Below are 19,098 nucleotides of genomic sequence, written 5' to 3' on the forward strand. Positions count from 1 at the left end.
TTTGAGTCATTTTTTAAGGAAAAAAATGTCCAAATTGTCTGGTTCCAGCTACTCAAATGTGAATTTTTCCATTTTCTTTAGTCCTCTATGATAGTAAACTGAATATCTTTGGATTGTGGACATTTTTCAACATTTTCTGACATTTTATGGACCAAACAACTAATCGATTAATCGAGAAAATAATCACCAGATGAATCAATAATGAAAATAATCATTAGTTGCTGCCCTAGTTCTGACAGAGAGGAGAGGACATGGAGCCACCAGAAACCACCAGTTTGAACCACCAGAAATATAATATACAAAATGATCTTTGTCTGAATGAAGTGAAAGCATTCATGATATTTTTTAATCACCATTAATTTTACATTATGACATCATTTTCACAGGCAATGCAAGATGGCTGCATAATTTAAAATAACAAAAATATAAAGAACATAAATGTTACTTTTTCATTAAAATAATTATGTAACAAAAATATAATTCTATACCTGATTCTACTCCATGTTACAGTATTTTACAAAAGAATTCTTCTAAATAATACTGGTTGACACAAATATGTTGGCACAATGCACAGACGTCTGAATTCTCTAAAGTGACCACACACACGTATGACTCTCCAGACAGATGTGGGGAAAAAACATGTAAACTCTTGTTTTAGCTGAAGCTTAAAGCACAACATACAGTACATCACTACATTACTTATTATGTATATTGCACAGACACACACACACACACACACACACACATTAAGAAGTTCCTAACATTTTTAAGCACATGACCTCATATTGAGGTGAAAATTGTATTCACATTAAACTAATATACACAATGTTTTCCCTCTTGTAGGTGCAGAACTCATTATTGTTGCAAGCTTTTCAATGACCAGATTTCAAAAGGCTGTTGGTGAGTTGAATTAATTTAAAAATAATCTGAATTAAGGATTCATTTTGTCATTTCAGTATGATTTGGATGTTAAATTTTAACATTAGACTCTGGTCTAAGTTATGGACTGAGAGACACTATAGTCTGTTAGTTATTATATTTGGCATTAAACTAACCATCTCAGAAACACATTACAATCAGAATTAATTTATGTTGTGTATCAGCTAAATGACATAATTACCTGTATATTTCAATGCCTACATCAGAGATCTACTAATAAGACTTCTGCAGCAGTGTCAAGACATCATAAGGCACAGTTCAAAGAGCAATACGGAAGCAATGATGAAAAGATAGAAATCTTAAAGTACTGGAGAAGGTCAGGATGAAAGGCGAAGAGAAGGGGATCAAAGAAAGTTCAATCTGGACATGAGAGGCAGTGATATTTAAAAAAATCATAACAGAATTTTTTTAAAACTGTGTCAGAAAGATAGCGTGCAAAACTAAACATTGATGCTAGAACAACATTCAAGTGTGAATTTTGTTAAATTAACATTACAACACGTCATGAAGCCCATTTACAATGCAGTCTGCTTTGGTGTTCATTTCATGAACTTTACATGTACAAAATCAAAAACTCAGTAACTCAGTTACTTGGTATAACTCAATGAGAAATAGAGAAATCTCCACTGTATAGACTGTCTTTAGGATAAGGTTAAGAGCCATTGCCTGGCTTTATTTAAATTTGTATCAAAGTTTTTGTTTTCACTTTTTACTTTCAGCAGGCTTTCAAAACTATCTGTTATTTAAAGATATTCACACCCTTTTGTTTCATTTTAAATATTCTAACATTAAAAGTTCTGTCTCTTCATCAGACAAAATTAAAATTTTTATCAAGTGGAGGCCATGATACAAAGTACCACATGATACAAAGTACCACATTACACATGTACAGTTCATAGAGTACCTCTCTACAAGTACACAGTTCCTTCTCATGGCTGTCTCTACTCTCTATTGTTTACAGTATTTTCTATTTCTGTAACACTACACTTGTATCAGCAGATGTGATTTCTTGGGGGGAAAAAAAAAATCAGAAATTTCTTGGGAAAGGTTCACACACTCACAGGAAGTGGAGCCTTAATTTAGACCCCGCTCCAAAGTCTACAAATTGCATTTCTCCTTCCTTCTACTCACCTAATGCATCTGATAAGGATTTTGATATAAAAAAATATATTAATGTTGGCACAAACTTTTCAATGAAGATTTTACAGACATGTGGGAGGAAATTTATGGCCTATTTTTCCATGGCAAGAGCAGGATTACTTATCAATTTTGCTGGCATCTGTTTGTCTTTAATTGTAGTGGTTGAGTTGTAATCCTTTCTGGATACTGTTTTAATAAAAAAAAAATTTTTAAGTTTGTTTTTGTATTTTTTTTTTAGAAAAGAGCTGCATGTCAGTGCAGTGAGGTTAAAGCAGTGGTGTGCACACACCACCCGGTGGTGAAAACATGCAACAACAAGCCCTGCAACTGAGAAAGGAAGTTAAAATATATAGTCTGACTTATTTAGAGGGGGGAAAGAAAAAAAATCAGTAAAAACCTTCATGTGATGAAAGTGTAATATAAAAAGTCACATATTTTTTCAGTCTCAGTCTTGCTCTCACTATATTCATATATGTTTTTGCAATTCTGTTTTGTGGGACATTTTAACCCCAAACAAAAACTCCTTTTACAAGAACTTCATGTAATTTTAACATGGAGTCATTAACATATAACATTGCATTGAGCATTTTTCATGACTTTCATGACTGCCATAGTGGATTTTATCCCAAAAATTATTGTGTTCTCTCTTTCACTTCTGAATGTCTCCACTTCCATATCACACATATGGTCACCTTATTATACATTACATTTTACTGTACAGTTCACAGTGCTTAGTGACAGAGAAAAAATATAGAAAAAAACAAACATATTAAAAAAAAAAAAAAAGCTTCTACCTTATGACCTAGTGCACAACTTGGACTGAAAGCAAACATTTGCCAGATAACAGTGACAATGCAGGATGAGTCAGAGTGCCCTGGTCTTCTGACGGAATCATCAGCATTTACAGTGTTAATCGCCACGATAATTATGTGATCAAGACAACACAAATTATTCTGCCAAAAATGCCTGACTTCCCCTGATAAAATTACACCCATAGTCTGTGATGGCTGTGATGGTTAACAGCAACTCAAGAAAATGCACGTAGGAGAATACAGATTTTCATTTAATTTTGCGGTATTTCTCCTTGTTTTTGCAGTCTATGTTTACCTTTCATATACAAGATTACAGCCTTCACACAGCATTTCAGAAGGCCTTTTGATTTGCCAATGCCTCTCAATTTTTTAACTTTTTGCAGCAAATAGTAGGTATAAACCTGAAAGACATCAGAAACCAGCTCTTGTATCACTTTGCAGCATCATGGGATCCACCACTGGTTCTGCAACAAGGTTTTAAGATATACTGTTGCCATGTATGATTGCTTGTTGGGTCACACACTGGTGCCTTTGCTCCTAAGGGTGGTGACTCTGAGCACAAACCTTCGGGTGTTCCTCCGGTAGCGTGGCTGGGTGAAGTAGAACAGAATAGGATCCAGAAAGCTGTTCATACTGGCAAACGGCCTGGTGCTCTTATAGATGATTGAGAACATATTTCTCATCTCGCAGGGTGCGTTCGGCAGCGTGCGCACCACCAGGTACATGGTCTTGGTGAGGTGAAATGGCAGAAAGCTTATGCAGAAAACTGTCGCCACCACGATGATCATCTTCACCGCCTTGTCTCGTTTCTCCCCGGTAGCTATGGAGACACCCTGGTAGGACACCGGGCGGCAGAGGATGTGGGCCATCCGGCAGTAGCACACCATCACACCCATAAAAGGCAACAAGAAGCCGAGGCAGGTCAGAGCCATGCCATAGGGGTAGTAGTCCACAGAATGCTTCGGTGTACTTAAATCATAACACACCGTGCGGTTTCGCTGGATTCCCGTTGCAGCAAAGTGAAACGTTGGAGCACAGAGGATGGCGACCACCAGCCATACCCCTCCGCAGATAGACCACGCCATCCTCCGCCCACCTTGCTTGTGCCACATTGCGAGAGGATGGCAAATACCCAAATAGCGCTGCACACTGATGCAGGTGAGGAAGAGGATACTGCCGTGAAGATTACTAAAACAAGAAAGAAAACACTGTTAAATTATATCTTATTACTCTGTATTCTCTTGTACCGCACTGTATTGTAGATATCACATTTCAGATATGATGATCTATCAAACAGCAGGCAAAAGTTGAAATTAAGTCATACTTTTTGCTCAATAAAATAACAGTTAAGATGTATAAGATTCTTCCACTAAAACATTGTCACAAATGGAGAATATTTGGAGGTAACTAATTTGGGAAAAAGTGAAAAACTTCAAAGCTTCAGTATGCTTCAAACAAAGTGCTTGTCGGATCATCTAACAGCATCTGAACTCCTTATTCCCACATCTTTCCCACGGCAGGATTCTTGTAAACTTTGCAAACTGAAAATAATCACCCACTTCATGCACTGACCAGGTATGTGGAGGCAAGAAAGCAGGCGAGGTTTGAACTTTTTGCATGTACAAGTGATGGCAACACAACAAATGCCTTTGAGGAGACTGTCCAAAGGTGTGCACTGTTTTCCAAATTTGTGCTATTTATAGTAGCAGCCCTTCAAAAAAAATATAAATGTTTTGCCTTTAAACATGGTCTGATGACATGCCGGATGAGCTTGTCTAAAAGCTTCCTTTGAAACATACTGAGACCTTAAGAAAGTTTTCCAATTTCACTAAAAAGTTACAAGGTGCACAGGTGCTTACAGAAATAATTAGCCAACAGACAGTCAACCTCACCTGTAGAACTGAAACCTGACCAGTTTACAGGCAAACTCTCCAAAGGGCCAGTAGTCATGGCTGGCATAGTTGTAGATGAGCAAGGGAAGTGACATCACATACAGGAAGTCGGCTATGGCCAAGTTTAGCATATAGATGTTGGTGCGGGACAGATTGGGTCGCGTCCTCCATATCTTCAGTATGACAACAGCATTGAGAGGAAGGCCAAGCAGGAAGACAATGCTGTACACAGCAGGGAGTAAAATACGTTTGAAGTCCTCCTTGTAGGTGCAGCGAAGGACACCATGCCCGCTGATGTTGCTGATCCTGGGGAGTAATCCGTCTGCTGTGTATGGCTCTGTGGTGTGGTTGCTGGTAGAGAAGAAGTCCAAGGAAAAGGGTTTCGAGACGAGAGCTTCTGTAGGGAAGTAGTCGACAGAATGTGGCATCTTCACATTCTGCAGGAGAGACAAGGAGAGACATGAAGGAGGTTTAACTTTGATAACATTAATATAATAACTGAATCAAAATCAACAAGAGTGATGATGTATGGACCATTGAATGTGATAGTAAAAGGTCATTTTGAGCTTCCAGCCATATGTCTGTATGCATTTAAACTGACTTAATTTTTATGGATGTTACTGCACAAAATGTAGCACATATCACGAGTACCAAACCAGTTACTAACTATAGAAAAAGTCGCAAATTAATATTTTTCAAGTGCCATGTGATTAATGTGTGATCAAGTGTTCACAAAGATACAGCAGAAAGACAAACAGAAATCCTCCACCAGAGGGCGCAAGCAATCAGTTTTGTTTGATTTACACCATCAATATTTCAAACATCTCAGTGAAGCAGTAACCTTGAAACCTGTCAACACCAGACTTTTAGTCCAGGACCTTGTGAGCTAAGCCCATATTTTTATCCTCAGGTTACATGAGTTTATGAGTAAATGACCTTCTGACAAGCCTCAATGCTTTGTGAGCCCATATTTGGAGTAGAAATAGCAATCACAAGGTCATTAAAGGATTTCCTCTAATCTTTCTGGTTTCTTCTACACAAGTGTGGTTTCTTTCTTCTCCTTGACTGAATAATTTCATGTCCTCAGGCCTCTAAACAAGAAAAATGAAACCTATCCGGTGGTCACAAGCAGTAGATATCTGCAAGCAGTGACGAAGGGTCGCATGTAAACATTGCTTCTTTTAAAGGGCTCACAAGTAAAAAAGGTTGGAGGTGGTTTGTTGTATGTTGTAAAGTTAATTTAATCTGCACAATAACTACAGCTATCTGATGAATGTAACAGACTAAAAGTAGCCTATAGTATTTAGTAACTCTACTACCTCATAATTTTACTTTATTACTTTCCACCTGTGATCATTGTTGCAGGGTGGTTACTGTGTAATTAGTAGTAGCTGGAGTATTACTAGAAAATCCAATGGTGGTGACAATTTGAGAGCCAACCCATCAGATTATGTTCATTACATCAGTCCTTCCATCATTTCATAACAAGTACAAACTGGACAGCTGGAAGTTTTGAAATGAAAACCACTGCACACTGTCTGGTCTCCCACTCACAACTCACACTGTCTGTCAGAAACAGAGATTAATCAACAATCTGCAATTGCTGCCTCCACCGCCAACATCAATCATATCCATTTCCTTCATGGCAGCATGTGGGCGGGTAAGTGATTGGCTTAAGCCACTTCCTCCAGAGCATTGACAGACTGTGATTCATGGCATTTCACAACTAATTCCCTTTCAGCTAAAAACCCTTGCGTGTATGCATACAGTTTGTGTAAGAGTGGGTACATGTGTGGTGTCTCGTGAAACCGCTTAACAATGTGTTTGGGTGTTTTTAGAAAAAAAAGCTGTGATTGAGAATGTGTGTGTGTTTGTGCACGTACAGATTGTTGTGAACAACAGTGACGCATGATTTCATAATTCCTGGTAGAGTAATTGGAGGATTGGAGGGGGAGAGAGCAGCGTGCCAACAGACCATAAAACGTTTTTTTACACTCAACCAATGAGCAGCTAGCGAGGGATAAAAAAGGTTTGAAAAAAGTGCACTGACGTTTTATTTGCTGCTGACTCATTTACACTGTAATTCAGATTTTAGCTTGAACTTTCTTGATGTGAATGATGTCATGACGGTCATTCAAATCACTAAGCTTTCTTAGAGCACTGCATTTTAAAAAGTGATGTCTGATTAAGCCCGTAACTCACCATCTCTGTATTGTATTATTGTAGTTGTAGTATTGTGTTTCTTAAGAAGATGAGTGAATAGGGGCATGTGCAGGCTCGCCCAATATCCAAGGATTTATTGTAATAACCACTTCCCTTTTTTGGTCTGCTTCAGTCCACACTGTAACTTTCCATATGTTTAAACCACAGCTGAGGTGACTGTGTGTCCTGTGTGGGAAGATGTGTCACTTTGAAAGTGGTGAAAATGTTATAGAACAAGGCACAGACATGACACAGAACGTATTATTTGCTGTAGTAAAGAACCAAACAGCTCACCAGCAGGTCTCCTTTGTCTAGTTTTACACTTGAGGGTCTCCAAAAAAAGAAAATGCTTTAAACAAGCCCTTGAAAGCAAATCATTGGTCTACAAGGCAAAGCGGGAATAACAGCTGAGTTCTGCCAACTGAAACAGTATCTTCCAGTCCTGAGTCCCATATTGAATATCTGCTCCTTATTACAACTGGCACTGTGGAGGAGATGATCACATATCACTGGAGGAGGATACTGTTTATGAAGAATTAATGAACTGCTGAGTGTCAAATTCTTTTTAGATTAATTAGGGGAAAGGGGCAAACAGAAATATAAAACTCTTTCTGATCTATTTTATCATTGATGGTAATGTTAGACACAGATTAGCGGCCTCCATCGTAATTTACTGCACATTGAAGCATGCACGTTCTTTAGTGCTTTCTACAGCTGTCACAAAATTTGTTGAATTATTTGAAGTTGGTCTCATCGAAAACGTGAACAAGCTTCATCCTGTTACAGTCAAACATGCTTTAACAGTTGAAAACATGTCTAAAATTTGTAACACGAGCAAAATGTAATTAAAAACAATATTAGTTACCAGTTAATAAGCCATAGTTCACTACTGACTTTTATTGGTTATCTTTAATGGGTTAAAATTAAAATATTTATTCAATGAAAACAGATACACACTTCAGACTCACATTTCACATGTTCACACATGTTTCTGGTGTAAATGTATATAGAAGAGTATAAATATGAATGCATGCCAAAGAACGCACCGAAATCTTTAGTGTGTGTCAGATATGGTCATGTTTCCAATTTTTACCTTCGAGAGCAAACAGTACTCAGACAGCTCTGAGTGGTGTTTGTTCACAGCTACTCTCCAGGCTATATCTATTTCCTAATCGAGATTTGCTCTCAGTTTAGTAGCAATATAACAGACGAACACAGACAGACCACAACAAATCTTCAGCAAAATGGTAAAAAAGCGTTTCATTTAGGAATCACAACTTTTGATTTTACCAGATTTAGATCACCGGAATGACTCCAGAGTAAATATTTGTAGTCAGCATATTTGAGGCGTATAAGTGTTTTTCACTGTTCAATGCAAGCAAAAAAAAGCTCTTAGTTTTTGCCATGTATGCGTGGCTAATACCTGTGATTACATTTTTAGCCCTCTGTGTATTTACAGAGATGTATCAGATATCTGGGTGTTGGTAAAATGACACCCTTATGCATGAATATAAACCAGGCTTAAATTGGCTACAGTAATAGTAAAAATACTCCTCTCTCGAACACAATTATGTCAGAAAATAATTAAGGCAAAGTGACACAAAAGGAAGACACAAAGTTATTTTTAGACTTGATTTTCCAAACATGAAAATGGAAGTTGTAATTTAGACACTTTACGCCAGATGTCTACTCCATCATGACACTGACAGCAAACACTAATTTGAACATTACTCACTAACATGTAATCCTGCAATGGCTATTTGGCTCTTGCATTATGGTTGTGAAGGAGTCACCCACTTTTGCTTTGTGACTCAGTGCAGATTTTTCTGCCAACATAATTGTAGGTAGATTGGCAGGTTTCCTGAAACTTGTCCATACATCTTCTCCTCAAATCCTTTCTATGGGAAGTTTTAATAGATGGCAAAGTAGACAAATAAGTTGACTTTACCATCAACTCAAACAACTACTTAGAGAATGTGGTGGTTGTATCTTGTAGTACAGTACAGTTAGACTTCTTACTATTTGTTTGAGCAAGACGAGAGTTTCAAATATTCAATACGTTATACAGTAGTAATGTAAATGCTAAAATTGCATTTTACTTCAATTGTCCACAGACAAAAAGGACCTTGGAGAATGCGGGCATCGATCCCGCTACCTCTCGCATGCTAAGCGAGCGCTCTACCATTTGAGCTAATTCCCCTGCATGCTGCCTGCTGTAAAAAGCACCAAATGACAGGTCATTTAGAAGGAAACACCCACAGCACTGCCCAAAGGAGTAAAGTTACCAGTCACTGACAGCAACACTCTGCACTCTGTTTATCTCTCTCACACATGCTTTGACAAGAGAGACGCCCTGCTGCATACTCTCACCCCTCAGGCCTGCCAAGAGGCAGAACTGAAGGTTACACAAGATTATTTATAATCCATGAATGCTCGAATGTTCCGGCAACCCAGGACAAATATAGCAGATTAATAACTGACCATAACAGGGTTGTAAATCAAACTACCCTACATAAAGTTTTAATGATTATTCAGCATGTGGATTTGGTAGCATGAGGACTTTTGAACCCTGGTTACGGTGTCATGACTGAGAGCGTGAGAGAGCTCAGAGTAGGTCAATATCTGCAGCAGGCAACAGAGCCTGGCTATGACTCTCGATCAATCAAGTAGTCTATTCATCAATTGATAGTCATTTTTGTCTCAATGTCTCACATGTGAATATTTGCCAGTTTTCTTATATACGATAATATTATTATAATAGTATTCTGAATATTTTTTGGTTTTAGACGGTATGTCAAGCAAAGCAACACACCTGACTCTTACCAGTGATCAATTGATCAAGAAAATAATCTGCAGATTAATCCAAAAGGAAAGTAATCATTAGTTGCAGCCTTTTTTCTCTCTGTAATGTACACACACAACTGATAAATTGCCTGATTGCTTGAGCACTAAAGAAAATCATGGAACAAAGAGTTGTTGTGCTCTAAACACATACAAAATCAAATATGACTAGGCTATGTGCAAAAAGTATAATGTAAATAATACAGTCAAATATGATAAAAACAACACTCCAGCTACACACACACACAGACTCACAATAATTTGGTTTCATTGGCTGTGGCAGGTTCTCTGTATCTCTGGCTGGCTTCAGAGTTGCGCTGTAGGGAATCTAATCCCCTACTAATCTAACTGGTGACTGACAGATAAAGACATATAAAACCACATGCTGTATACTGTAAACACAGATGCTCTGTTTCTGTAATAAACACAGAGCAGCAGATGTAAATGAACAGAGAAGAGATGCTGAGCTGAGGAGAAAGTTTAAGTCTAAATACTCTTAGACTGTTCATGACCACTGCTCTTTACTCACTCACTCACTCACTCACTCACACTCATTCTTTGGCTGTAAAAAATCTGAAAAATAACGCACACAATGAAAAGGAAGTAAACAAAAATCAATATCACACATGATAGACTGCACCATACAATCAGGTTTGCAGACATAAATATACAGAAACCACACACACACACGAAAACAGGCTAAATACACTTGTCTGACAAATAGACGAATATAGAGACTTGCATGTACAAAATATGCAAGTACAGTGCTTCTTGAAAGTTTGTGAACCCTCTAGAATTTTCTGTATTTCTGCATAAATATGACCTAAAACATGATCAGACATTTACACAAGTTCTAAAACTAGATAAAGTGAACCCAATTAAACAAGTGAGACAAAAAAGTTTTCATTTCTTTCATCTTTTTCATTTATTTATTGAGGAAAATTATCCAATCTTACATATTTGTGGGAGGCAAAAGTATGTGAACCCTTGCTTTCAGTAACTGGCGTGACCCCCTTTTGCAGCAATAACTTCAACCAAACAGTTTCCAGTAACTGTTTATCAGCCCTGCATATCGGCTTGGAGGAATTTTAGCACATTCGTCCTTACAGAACAGTCTCAACTCAGGGATGTTAGTGGGTTTCTTTGCATGAACTACATGCTCAGGTTCTTTCACAGAATTTCTTTAGGATTAAGGTCAGGACTTTGACTCGGCCATTCCAAAACATTATCTTTCTCCTGCTTTAACCATTCTTTGGTAGAACGACTTATGCGTTTAGTGTTGTTGTCTTACTGCATGACACACTTTCTGCTGATCTTCAGTTCATACCTTGACATTTTCCTGTAGAATTTGCTGGTACAACTCAGAACTCATAGCTCCATCAATGATTACAAGCTGTCCAAGCAGCCCAAACCATGATACTACCACCACTATGTTTCACAGATGGGAGAAAGAACTTATGCTGGAATGCAATGTTTGCTCATTGCCAAACATAACGCTTCTCATTCAAGCCAAAAATTTCAATTTTGGTCTCATCCATTCACAGAACATTGTTCTAATCACCTTCTGGTTTATCCATGTGGTCTTAAGCGAACCGTAGACGGCAGCAATGTTCTTGTTGGAGAGTAGTGGCTTTCTCCTTGCAACTCTGCCATGTACACCATTGATGTTCAATGTTCTCCTGATAGTGGACTCATTAACATCGACTGTAGCCACTGCAAGAGAGGCCTTTAGTTTCCTAGATGTTACCCTGGGGTCCGTTGTGGCCTCCTGGACTATTACATGCCTGCTCTTGGTGTGATTTTTGTTGTTCGACCACTTCTGCGTAGGGTAACAATTGTGTTGGATGTCTTCAATTTGTACGTGATCTGCCTGACAGTCGACTGGTGGAGTCCTAAACTCTCTAGAAATGGTTTTGTACCCCTTTCCAGCTTGGTGAGGATCAACAACTCTTCTTCTAAGGTCCTCAGAAATCTCTTTTGTTTGGGCCATGACACACTTCCACAAACGTGTGTTGTGAAGCTCAGAGTTTCACAGTGAAGACCCAGATTTCTCTTCTTTAAATAAGGCAGGGCCTCCCAGACTCACCCTTGATTGTGACACCCGACTCCAACACATTGGATCATTTTCCTCAATAAATAAATGAACAAGTGTAAGGCTTTTGTCTCATTTGTTTAACTGATGTCTCTTTATTAGTTTTAGGACTTGAATGGAAATCTGATCACGTTTTAGCTCATATTTATGTAGAAATAGAGCAAATTCTAAAGGGTTTATGAACTTTCAAGCAACACTGTACATGTCAGCACGAAAACATAAACATCCTCTTTGCTGAACAGCAAATATTATTTAATTTTCCCAACAAATGTAGATGCAACTGCACGGACAAAACACACTGCATGTTGCAGACATCACAGCTGTTTGTCTAGATTAGGAAAGAAACAAAACATTTTACTAATTATCTTAGATAATACGGTCACACTAATAAGAGTCTATCAATCCTGAGGACAGGCCTGGTGGCCATTATGGTGCAGATGATTAAACTAATCAGCTGCACCATAAATAAATACTTGGCTGATGAGAAAGGCTGGTGTTTGACACAAGCACACTGCTTGCTGTGTGGTCAAGAAGAGAATAAAACAATTTGTTGCATGTTTGTTTGTTACATGAGGCTGAACTGCAATTAGTCAACTGTCCTAATAAACAACTTAAAAACTTTCTCAGAGAGCGCATGCCATCTTGCCAAGAAAGCAGCACGCATTTGAGCTAATCCTCCTTTCTTGGTATTCTGGGAAAAATGATGTTCGTAATGATTGTTTCACTTTCACAGAAAAAGTGCAAAACGTTTAAGTACAAATATGGGCATTATTGCATGGCGAGAGAGAGTGCTTTATGCATGAATCTAGTGTAGTAAATCCCTTCTGGAAGAATCTAAAAATGTTTAAACAGTTACATCTTCTCCACTGAAAAAGTACAGATGGACACGAGCGCATTCCAAAGTGATATGGATCACACACACAGCTGCAGATGACAATACACAGCGCTTTCTAAGTAATAATTTTCCGTAACTTGTAGACAAAGACGTGTTGATGCACGTTGCTGTAAGGATTTGGACTAAGGATTTCATCAGGTGTGTGACACAAGACTCATGTGTGTGATTGTTGTCAAGCGGTTGCCACACACAGCTCTAACAAAAGCAGAGTGTAAGTAATATACTGAGACTATCATGACTTCACCTTTATAGAGACTGTGATTTATGCTTTTTGCCCTGTGACCATTTACTCTTCTGTTGTTAGAGATCCTGCCACTCCCATCTGCCCTGCAATCACTTTATTCCCCTTACCTGAGCTCCCCCACCCATCTCCACGCCTATATCTCATGATCTTCTTCAGTCAATCATTCATATACCAGATTCACTTACCCTCTGTCAGATTGTCTAGAGTTTTATGCCTAGCTTTCCAGCAATTCCCTGCCTGATACCTTGCCTGATTACCGGTTAAAATATTTTTTTCTATTCCCCTCAGTTTTGTCTGCCTGATCTGCCTGTCTGCCTGTTTTTTTGACCCCTGCCCGCTTTTTGGACTTGATTAAAGATATTGGACACTCAGTTAACTGCCTCTGAATTCATGCTTTTGGGTTCTGTGTTTTCTGAGTCATTACAGAGACAGGATAGTCAGGCATTGATCAATGAATACGTTTACATGCACAAAATATTCTGGTTTTTGCCCTTATTCCAACAAAGACAATATTCCTACTAGGCTGTTTACATGGCCAATGAAAATGAATATTCCACTATCTATTCTCATTTACATGCAGAGGGTTTTCAACATTGCTCCAGTGGGAACGGGAATCACAAGATCTCTGTAGGTGTGAAGTACACCAGCAAGGTGAAAACCATTAGTGAGCTGCTGCCTGATATTTATAAGTGATATTGATATGACTCGTATAATAAATTTATAGTTACAGGCACATCCAGTACCTAGGTTGTTCCATGATGTTTACTACACTGCTGCATCACACCGAATCGTCACATCAGTCAAGATAATTACCAATCCCCTCCACCCCTGACGTGGGGAAGGCGCACTTTCCAGCCCGTCCTGAACAGCTCTGCACTCTCCTCTCATTCCTCTCCTCTGTCTGCCTTCCTGCTCCAGCATATGTCATTCTGCCTGCACAGGGGTAAACAGGCGAGAGGGCCGTGTGTCGCAAACAGCGGTAAAAACCCCAATTAAGATGCCTATTCCGAATGCGCTGTATACATGTTCAAATAATGCTGCTAAAACCCAAATAATATTGGCATATTCCAAATGTCTTAATCGGAAAATGCTACATTTGGAATAAGGCCTAATTCGGATTATCCAAACAGAATGTGCTGTTTACATGACCTGCATCAAATTTGGAATATTGTCATAGTCAGAATAATAGTGGAATATTAGTGTGCATGTAAACTTTCGTTAGGTTTCATTTATGGGGTTTTGTTTTGCCCTCACTACTCGGTAACTGGTCTCATTCATGAACACTGAAAAATTGTGTCAGTAAAACGGTGACAAGTGAGGATGTGATTGATGCAGCTGTTCAAGTTGTTGTTAGTAGTCTTACAAAAATAACAACTCCTGAATCGACATATTTGTCTGATCGGAGTGAAAAATGTTAACCGCTCCTGGCGAGTGCAACCACAGCTTCTGTGGATGGATACGTCACTCACTACTTAACATGGGAATCTTTCTATTCTGCCATATGGTATCAATGCGCCATGAGCACAACGCCTGGGGTGTATTCCTGAAAGCGGGTTTAGTGAAAACTCTGAGTTTGTTAGCCCTGAGATGAGGGAAACTCTGGGTTTTCAGTTCCAGAAAGAGAGTTAACTTAAACTCTGGGTCAGTTACCAAGGTAACTGACTCTGTGAAGCTCTTGCTCGCTGGCACGTTTTCTGCAACAAATCCTGAGTTTCTGTCTTATAGAGCCAGACACACTGTTACATTTCTTCATTCATTCAGTTCATATCAAAGTGCATATCGAAGCTCATTAATTAGCGGAGGTTTACTGTCTGTCAGAATCAAAGTCTTGGTTGGATATTAGTTTGTTACTCAAGGAGTATCTGTACTAACATTACTGCTTTTATGCACCATCAGTCATTTGTTTGAACAGCGTTTTTTGCTCTCAGGTTCACATATTAGCCTACACAGCGTGAATTTACCCTCAGCTCAGAATCAAACCTCTGCATGTCTTTCTTTTATAACACTGTGACTCTGTGCACACAAGATAGCTGTCAGTTTGTTAGAGCAGCTCCTGCACTGAAATGTTCATTATACATAATGTGTCATCTCAGTTTAAATTTAGAAAAGAATCGGTATGAAGCTTTAGACACGTAGGATCAATATTTCTGAGTGAGCAGGATGGAGCAGCATCACTGAATGCTGTTGAGCCAAGATACAAAATACATGTCTAAACATGTGTACTTTTCAAGTACAAATCACCAAACACATATCTCTAAGTCTTTGATCTATATATTTTTCAAATCTTTAACCATATTTTTCATCTTCAGCTGCTGCCTCCTTGTCTCCCATCAGATTAAAGCTGAACAAACGTATTTAAATATAATGTAGCTAAAGCCTGATACACAGTCAGATACCACTTTATCATCTATTAAGGAAATGGAAGTCTGGTAAATATTGAATTAATGGACAGCACTCCTTCCCTTCTCGCTCTGACTCAGGTTCTTTTGTTTAAAGACAAATGTGCACCGTTGGCATACACATGCATTAATATCTCTACGTCCAGTGGATTCAAATGGAGGCTCTGCCTTTTATTTACCTGTTGCCAGTGTGAATCATAGTATTGGAAGCTTTTTTTGGCTTTTTTCATTCATCATGCACACGCTTGACTAAGCCTGAACATAAGTCAGAGTTGATTGAACTGACTCCAATCAGCTGGTTCCCATCTCGGGGTTAATCAGCTCAGAGTTCAAGGTTTGACTTGGAGTTTGTTGAACCTGTTTTCTGGAATAAACAGATTTGAATAAATCAGAGAAGTGGGTGGACATTCAGAGGTCTAGGTTCCTTCTGTGATGGTAACAAACTCATAAAAAGGAACTTAAAATACGTATTTAGTTTAGGATTATACACAACAAATACATGTTGCAGATGCAAAAACATCTCATAAACACTAATATTTTCTACTTCTGTGGCTTCCTAAGCACTTGTGTTGAAGGGTTACTAGTTGATCGAAGTGTTGACAGACAAACATGTTGTTTCAAACAAGTTGCTGTAACGTCTTGATACACACCTTTCGTCAGGCAGAAGCTTATCAAAAGCTTAACAGACTGGTAAGTAGCAGTTTGCCTGGGCTCTGCGGTGGCTGTTGTCATGGGTTTGTGGTGCAGAAGGGATGTGAATGCAGCTCTGGTGAAAGCAGTGAGTCAGTAAAGTAAAAAAGAAAGGGACAAACAACATAAATGTCTTTACAGACTGATCACCCAATACATCTCTGACCATCTTGCGGAGTACTGTAGTTTTTTAACATGAGCTCTGGTCGCTATGGTTCCCAATTAAGACAAATTATTAGAGTCGTCCCTCTAAATCCTACTTTGGCCAGAGAGGACAGAGATATCGATCATATTAAATGATGCGGTTTCTTTAGGATAGCAGCCACTGAGCTTTTGCTTATTTACTCAGTACTGTGCACTTAACCTTGTCCTGTAAACAACTTTGTCTCTCTCTGCTGCTCTATCACCTAACTGACTGTGTCTGTGAGTCTCTTAACCAGTGTCTGTTCCCAGTCAGACAGACAAAACACCCACAGAAGCCTGACCACTGTCTGGCAGTAAGGAATCTTAACTAAAAACACAGTAACGGTAACTCCCATGGTGAATGCGCCAGGTCTTTACAGATGGCAGCCCTTCCAAATTGTTGGTTATTAATGCTGTGATGTGTCTTCTTACTGGAGTTAGGCTTAGTGCCCTTTCAAATAAAAAGCATAAAGAAAACAATGACATATAAATGTGTTAAACAAGAAAATATTGCAAAAAAAAAAAACCTCACATCTCTCATTAACAGCAGAAATGATCCACATTATGTCTTAAGGGAAGTTATTATATGCACAGATGTATAGATGTAGAGCTGCAACAATGAAGCGATTAGTTGCCAACTGTTATATTAATCGCCAACTATTTTGATAATTGATTAATCATTTTGAGTCATTTTTCAAGAAGAAAATTCTCTGATTCCATCTTCTCAAATGTGAATATTTTCTGGTTTCTTTAGTCCTCTATGATAATAAACGGAATATCTTTGGGTTATAGACTGTTAGTTGGACCAAACAAGACTTTTGAGGACATCAGCTTGGCTCTGGGAAACAGCGATCTCCATTTTTCACCATTTTCTGACATTTTCTAATACCTAATCGATTAGTAACTAAATCGATAAGAAAATAATCAGTAATTGCAGCCATAGATAGATGTAAATGGTAATACTGTATGTATAATAGCCTGCTGTGTATTGTATGTCCCACACTTTCTCTCACACTTAATGGGACGTCTTTTAGTGTCACTACCTGCTTTGACGATGCCCCGTAACGTTGCCTTTTTCCTCTCAGTCAGTGAAGTATAAACCATCTCTGCTGTTGCAGCGCAGGATGCACTGAGATATTAATGTGAAGTCAGTATTTTGAAACACTGTACTGGGTTTTCTCAGATGGCTGATACTGATAATAGAGACTAATGGTTATTCTGCAGACACACTGGTTGTTGTCAAACATCTCTGACTGTACTGGAAATTCTGGTTTGAAAAAATATTTATCAAGATTGTGAGATTCATAACAGTAATCCGTTATGTTCTTAACATTCCAAACAAATTTAAAGTGATATATAGTTTAGATTAAATTCTGAAAAATATTTGTCTTGTGGAGATTTATGAACATGAACAGGTTTCTGCAGAAATTTTTTTTATCTGTGACTTCACGCCTTTTCTCAAGCTGAAAAACTGTACTCCAGCTTCATGGGGGTTGTGGCGGTGTCACAGTATGATTTTATGGCCCAATTTTTACAGTTCAAAACTTCCGACTCAACAATAAATGTTTTTCGTTTCCTTTTTCGGTGAAGTTCTGCAAAACGTCACACTAATTCCTGCAAGCCTCACCAAGACGCCGTCACACATATTCACACCTGGTATGTCCAGTGGTTCCCACACCTGGTATGTGCACAATAACAACTCGGCGCACTGCAGCAGGCTGTGTAGCTTGCATTAGTGCCTTGCCCAAGAGCACTTTGGCTCTGTTTATTTTACTCTCCCGGATTTAGAGAGAACATTAAACCTTATTAAAACACTTGAGAGGAAAGGGATGCAACAAATCTGATGTTATCACGGCAGCCAAGCTCTTATCAAGAATATAACCACAGTAAAATGACCTGTTCTTCGCTGCACACAGGATACAAACCTTCATCCATCATGACAGCAGACATTTATGACGCTTGGTGGGTGTGTGGCGCGTTTATTTAGTACCAGAAACGTCCTGCTGTTTTGTTTCATTAACATTTCAACTGTTCCCTGACTGTGGTGAGACTTGTATACATTTGACAAGGTTTCAGATGTCTCAACAAAACTATAATGCTTTAATAAGATATCACAATGACACCACATGGACTGAACACGCTAATCCCCACTGAGAATATTATGTTTTGGTTGGTTATAAATACCTTTGCTAGAGATTTTACATTCCTTTGGGGCGTAGTGAGAAAGAGGAATCATAAAACTGTAAACTTACCTTGATTGACTGCAACAAAATTGAGTGGCAACATCAACAAGTTGGCGACTCTGCCATGGCACAAGACCCGTCCTGCTGCTTTCCTCTCCTGTGTAGCAACAAAGACCTGTTCAGCGTGAAGGAAAGCCAGAGTAAAGAAACCCCTCTGAACGCACTCCAAGCTGTTTTATATCACAAATAATGAGTACAAGTGTGGTCTGAACTCGTAGTTTATCCTGTCCCGGACCTACCTGCTGTAAAGTAGCTCTGTGGGCTGCACACACTTTTCACACAGTCCTCACACACTCCTCTCACACACTCACTGCTGTTCCTGCCACTGCGGCGCGCCACAACAGCCAGAGTCATGCCGGGGCCACGCACGCGCAGTCAGCCTTGACCCACCAGACCAGGGTAAAGGGAGCGATGCAAAACATAAATATATGTATCTATTTTTAACCTGATATGTCAGCATTTTAAACCAAGGTCACAAGGGGAATACTTTAAAAGTCCTCTGAAGTTTCATAAAACTTCAAGTAGT

The 19,098-nt window shown here is 38.8% G+C and overlaps 1 protein-coding gene and 1 non-coding gene across 4 annotated transcripts; both read right to left on the reverse strand.

The window, feature by feature from the left end:
* Positions 1–319: 319 nt before the first annotated feature.
* Positions 320–18,921, reverse strand: LOC122984675 (P2Y purinoceptor 3). Of its 3 annotated transcripts, XM_044355266.1 has the most exons (5): positions 18,812–18,921; positions 18,582–18,687; positions 4,784–5,220; positions 3,392–4,079; positions 320–3,359 (listed from the first exon to the last, which is right to left on the reverse strand). In XM_044355266.1, the coding sequence occupies exons 3-4, from the start codon at positions 5,209–5,211 to the stop codon at positions 3,407–3,409; spliced, it is 1,101 nt and encodes a 366-aa protein (XP_044211201.1). In that variant the 5' UTR covers positions 5,212–5,220; positions 18,582–18,687; positions 18,812–18,921; the 3' UTR covers positions 320–3,359; positions 3,392–3,406. The 3 variants fall into 3 exon arrangements, with proteins under 3 accessions (XP_044211201.1, XP_044211200.1, XP_044211202.1); XM_044355265.1 differs by having other exon boundaries at positions 320–4,079; XM_044355267.1 differs by having other exon boundaries at positions 320–4,079; positions 18,582–18,669; positions 18,812–18,912.
* On the reverse strand, positions 9,113–9,185 carry trnaa-agc. Its single transcript has one exon. It is a non-coding gene; the product is annotated as a tRNA-Ala (tRNA).
* Positions 18,922–19,098: the final 177 nt, after the last annotated feature.

The sequence above is a fragment of the Thunnus albacares genome, chromosome 6, assembly GCF_914725855.1.
Source record: "Thunnus albacares chromosome 6, fThuAlb1.1, whole genome shotgun sequence".
Classification (NCBI taxonomy): domain Eukaryota; kingdom Metazoa; phylum Chordata; class Actinopteri; order Scombriformes; family Scombridae; genus Thunnus; species Thunnus albacares.